Source organism: Labrus bergylta, chromosome 24 (genome assembly GCF_963930695.1).
Source record: "Labrus bergylta chromosome 24, fLabBer1.1, whole genome shotgun sequence".
In the NCBI taxonomy this organism is placed as follows: Eukaryota; Metazoa; Chordata; class Actinopteri; order Labriformes; family Labridae; genus Labrus; species Labrus bergylta.
The window spans coordinates 496,394-501,393 of record NC_089218.1 but is presented as its reverse complement, the minus strand read 5'-3'; the positions used below and the strand labels follow the sequence as shown (position 1 = coordinate 501,393).

Here is a 5,000-nt window from a genome sequence, read left to right as displayed (position 1 = left end):
AGTTTAACCTGACTCAGTGACATATAACTTCCATTCTACAGATCCAAACACTGACAAACTGCTCATGACCATTAACCAGAGCTACAACCAGTCTATGGCTACAGCCCCGCCAAGTGGTCGATGGCTGTGTTGCAGTTTGAGAAAGACATTTGACCAGCATATAATAATATAAATAATTTGTTTACCGGGGAGTAATTCCAGTGCCAGAATCTTAAATGCTTTTGACTGTAAACTTTGTTTTTGTTTTTTGCAGGAAGCAACGTCTCTTTTTAATCCAGCAGACTTCACTCCGTTTGATCCAACACAGGAGGTCATCTTCCCCCCTGAGCTCATGGTGAACTGATAAACACAATCACACAGCCATGGTCACATGGCCTAAATGAGATCTGAAGGTCAAAATTTGCTTATTTCAAAATGTTCATCTCTGATATAAATCAGGACATCATCAGCGTACAGCCGAATATGGAGGCTTTTTTTCAGACTTTAGATGAAAACTCCATCAATACTGAACATGCAAACATGAAACAGACATCATTAGATACAGAGTGACCTCCTCTTTCTTATTACAAACTACATTCAACAGTGAGATCAACTTTAAGTCCATAAATCTGCTTAGAACCCAGAAAAAACTCTGGAGCTATCCGTCGAATCATCAGGTTTTCTGATCTAATCCAGTGATAGTTGTTATCTTCTTATTTTCTCTCCTTCCTCTCGTCCAGTCGCTCTCTAAAGATCAGAGGTCAGGCTTGCTTTGTTTCCGTGGCGACCGGGCATCGTGGCTGCAGCCTGACAGTCTGGACGAGTTTCTGCGTCTGAAGTGGGAACATCCAGACGCCAGAGTGGTGGTGGGCAACACTGAAGTGGGTCAGTAAGCCCCTCACCAACACATTCATTCATTGGTTCATTCATTCATTCATTCTGTCACTTGGTTACTGTGTTTGTTTGTTTTTAGGTATTGAGGTGAAGTTTAAGAACATGGTGTACCCGGTCATCTTGGCTCCAGCGTTCATCCCTGAACTGAACAACGTGTCACACACAGCGGACGGTGAGTACTACTTGATATAAAAGGTTAAAATATGACTCTATATGTTAAATATTAAGTTTCAGGCTCTTTCTTGTATTTGTTTCTCTTCAGGTGTAGTTTTTGGTGCAGCGTGCACACTCAGCCACATGGGGGCGGTGCTTAAGAAGGCAGTAGAAACTCTTCCTCCTCATCAGACAGAAGTCTTCCTCGCCGTCCTCGAACAGCTGCGCTGGTTCGCTGGACTGCAGATACGAAACGTAGCGGTGAGTAGCACAAAGTTCATTATTGACTGAGCGAGGCAGTAACAGCCACTCAAGATATTTAACAAACACTGTGGGGAGTTCAAAGAGTGTAGGAGATCAGGGTTTTCCCAGATTAGAGTAAAGATCTCTGAGGGAACATACAGAGCTGCTGGGTAGTTTACTTGTTTTTTGTAAATTGAAGCGTGTGTAGTTCAAGGACCCTGTAAAGCAGAGTAAACTTTAAGTGAACCAGTACTCAACCAGTGATGAGTTCAGGAACATGGTAATACTCTAGACTCTAGATCACAGTTTGCAGAGAAAGTGTGTAGTTCAGGGACACTGGAAAGTTGCAGAACATCTATCGGAGTTCAAGAAAGTTTGAGGACTGAGCTTTTTCCAGGACATACACAGAGCCAGTGAGTAGTTCAAGGTGCCAGGGAGATCACAGTGCCCAGAGTTAAACAGAGACTACAGCTGTCTGGTTCAGCTCTGACTGTGGATTAAACTCAATCAAACACTAAACATGTTTCCACACGTCATTAAAGGACATTAAGGCTCATAAAATCATCAAGGTGTCAAACAATTCTGTTGTTTTATTGTTTTCAGGCTGTTGGAGGAAACATCATGACAGCCAGCCCCATCTCAGACCTCAACCCTGTTTTTATGGCAGCAGGCTGCAGACTCACACTGATGGACAAAGGTACACACACACACACACACACACACACACACACACACACACACACACACACACACACACACACACACACACACACACACAGTTCATTTTAGTTTTAAATTGAACGTCTCTTCAGTGTGCACTTTATTTTGAAAGTTACAACACTAAATGGTGCTTCGCAGAAAACAGCATTTGAGAACTCCTCATCATGGTGTGTTCACTTGCTCCATGATGGCCAGGAGGCGTTCAGGTGCCCTAAAGTCCAAAGTCCTGATGATCAGCAGACTGCTGGGTCACTTCCTGTGAACAATCAATAAAGAAGTTTATATCTCAGCTTGTGTTGAATAAAGTTTATGTTCAGAGTGCTAGATTAAGACTTTAGCATTTTTGTCCATTTAACTTGACTAGTTCCAAAATATCCTACAGCACATGAAGGCAACACCACGATTATCCCAAAACTGGGGAAGACAGAAGTGAAGATTATTGTTGATTTCTGACATTTTTTTACTGTTGTTTGTGAGCAAAACAAGTACACAAATATGACCTCATGACCTTGGTGCTGACCTTTAACCTTTGACCTCCGACCCTCAGATGGCAGCCGTGTGGTTCAGATGGACGACGGTTTCTTCACAGGTTACAGGAAGACGGTTCTGCGACCGCAGGAGATCCTGCTGTCCATAGAGATCCCCTACAGTAAGAAGGTAGATACAGCGTCACCCTGGAAACCACTGTCTGTCACCTAGCAACCACTGCCTGTCACCTAGCAACAACAGAGAGAGACATACATCCATCAACGTTCAGACTGACGTTTGTGTTTTCCTGTTTCTCCGTCTTCAGTTTCAGTTAGTCTCCGCCTTCAAACAGTCCCCTCGTCGTGAGGATGACATCAGCATCGTCACCGCGGCGATGAGCGTCACTTTCACCCCTGGGACTGACGTTGTTGAGGACTTGAGGCTGAGCTACGGCGGAATGGCGGCAACCACGGTGCTGGCCAAGAAAACGGCGAACGGGCTTCTGGGACGGTAAAAAAAACAGATTTCAAATAAATTTCAAAATAAAAGCCTGAGGAAAGATACAGTAACTCTGTATGATGTCATCCAGGCACTGGGGGGAGGAGCTTCTGCAGGAGGCCTGTTCCCTATTGGCCAAGGAGATGACCCTTGACCCCTCTGCACCTGGCGGCATGGTGACGTACCGGAGAACTTTGACCCTCAGCCTCTTCTACAAGTTCTACCTGACGGTGCTGCAGAAGCTCCGCCTACAGGTGAGTGAACACTCAGGTTGTTTTTCATATCGTTGTTTACAAACTGTTCTTTTAATTCTCCATGTTTTTATTCTCAGGGTGTGACTGTGGACGACGTCTCCTCAGACTGTATGAGCGCTGCAGAGATTTATCATCCAGAGTCTCCGTCCAGTGTTCAGGTGTACCAGGTAAGTGTCTGGTTGTCATGGTTACAAAAATAACTGTTAAAACAAACCAATTAAAGTCCAATCAACAAAAACTAAAATGATGAAAAACCTCAATGTGAGGAGAAGCTGAAAACATCCCACCGTACCTGTCCTGTCACCTTCAGGCTGTACCTGAGGGGCGGAGCCAGGATGACTCAGTGGGGCGTCCCATGATGCATCTGTCAGCTCTGAAGCAGGCGACGGGCGAGGCGGTTTACTGCGACGATGTGCCGCTGTATGAGAACGAGCTTTACTTGGCGCTCATAACCAGCTCAAAGGCACACGCTAACATCCTGTAAGAAACACACCTGTACAACACACCTTTACAACACACACACACAGCTGCTGCTGCCTGTCTGACCAGGTGTGTGTCTCAGCTCCGTAGACGCCTCTGCAGCAGAGAAGATGCCCGGCGTGGTCACCTGTCTGTTTGCTGATGACATCCCCGGCTGCAACGCCACCGGGCCAATCGCGTATGACGAGACTGTTCTGGCCCACCGCCAGGTGTGTTTATGTTTGACTTATCAACCAATCATGGGGCTCTGTCAGATCCAGGTGTTTGACTTTTCCCTCCTCTCTGCAGGTGACCTGTGTGGGTCACATCATCGGCGCCGTGGTGGCCGACACACAGCTCCACGCTCAGAGAGCAGCCAAAGCTGTGAGAGTTCAGTACGAAGAGCTGCAGCCAATCATCACCATCCAGGTGAGACCAGCAACACCTGGGCACACCTGTGTCCATGTTCCAGCTCACATATTAGCTGCAGTTAGCATAGCTTCCTGCAAAAGTAGTAAGAATATAAAAAAAAAAGATTTTGTTTGTCTGATTGACAGGAAGCCATCGCTGCCAAGTCCTTCTATCAGCCAATCAGAACCATACAGAAGGGAGACCTGGAGGCGGGGTTTAAACAGGCCGACCACATCCTGGAGGGTAGGCTGTGGCTGCCTCATTATTCCAGGTGATACTGATGGATCTCATCATTGATTGGTTATTGGTTCATTTGACAGGTGAGATACACATCGGAGGTCAGGAACATTTCTACCTGGAGACAAACGTCACGCTGGCTGTTCCCCGAGAAGAAGGAGAGATGGAGCTCTTTGTGTCTACTCAGTCTGCCACCAAAACACAGGTAACAAACTACAGGACTACAGGTAACAAACTACAGGTAACAGGGTACAGATAACAAACTACAGGTAACAAACTACAGGACTACAGGTAACAAACTACAGGTAACAAACTACAGGTAACAAACTACAGGTAACAAACTACAGGTAACAGAGTACAGGTAACAGACTACAGGTAACAAACTACCGGGTAACAAACTACAGGTAACAGAGTACAGGTAACAAACTACCAGTAACAGACTACAGGTAACAGGGTACAGGTAACAGGGTACAGGTAACAAACTACAGGTAACAAAGTACAAGTAACAAACTACAGGTAACAGTACAAGTAACAGAGTACAGGTAACAAACTACAGGTAACAGTACAAGTAACAGAGTACAGGTAACAGTACAAGTAACAGAGTACAGGTAACAAACTACAGGTAACAGAGTACAGGTAACAAACTACAGGTAACAAACTACAGGTAACAGAGTACAGGTAACA

General features: G+C 45.5%; 1 protein-coding gene and 1 long non-coding RNA gene across 5 annotated transcripts in view; one reads left to right on the top strand and one right to left on the bottom strand.

Annotated features, from left to right (window-relative positions):
- LOC136178150 (uncharacterized) overlaps positions 1-5,000 on the bottom strand; it is a 66,579-nt gene that overhangs the window by 18,562 nt on the left and 43,017 nt on the right. The window lies entirely within an intron of this gene.
- LOC109975638 (xanthine dehydrogenase/oxidase-like) overlaps positions 1-5,000 on the top strand; it is a 20,504-nt gene that overhangs the window by 7,462 nt on the left and 8,042 nt on the right. For all 4 annotated transcript variants that reach the window (XM_065951867.1, XM_065951866.1, XM_065951868.1 and 1 more), the window contains 14 exons: positions 254-334; positions 720-864; positions 953-1,045; positions 1,136-1,287; positions 1,873-1,966; positions 2,537-2,646; positions 2,783-2,967; positions 3,047-3,209; positions 3,287-3,376; positions 3,520-3,689; positions 3,772-3,898; positions 3,978-4,097; positions 4,226-4,322; positions 4,400-4,521. In XM_065951867.1, coding sequence (XP_065807939.1) covers positions 254-334; positions 720-864; positions 953-1,045; positions 1,136-1,287; positions 1,873-1,966; positions 2,537-2,646; positions 2,783-2,967; positions 3,047-3,209; positions 3,287-3,376; positions 3,520-3,689; positions 3,772-3,898; positions 3,978-4,097; positions 4,226-4,322; positions 4,400-4,521 — 1,749 coding nt within the window. The remainder of the gene's footprint in view (positions 1-253; positions 335-719; positions 865-952; positions 1,046-1,135; positions 1,288-1,872; positions 1,967-2,536; positions 2,647-2,782; positions 2,968-3,046; positions 3,210-3,286; positions 3,377-3,519; positions 3,690-3,771; positions 3,899-3,977; positions 4,098-4,225; positions 4,323-4,399; positions 4,522-5,000) is intronic.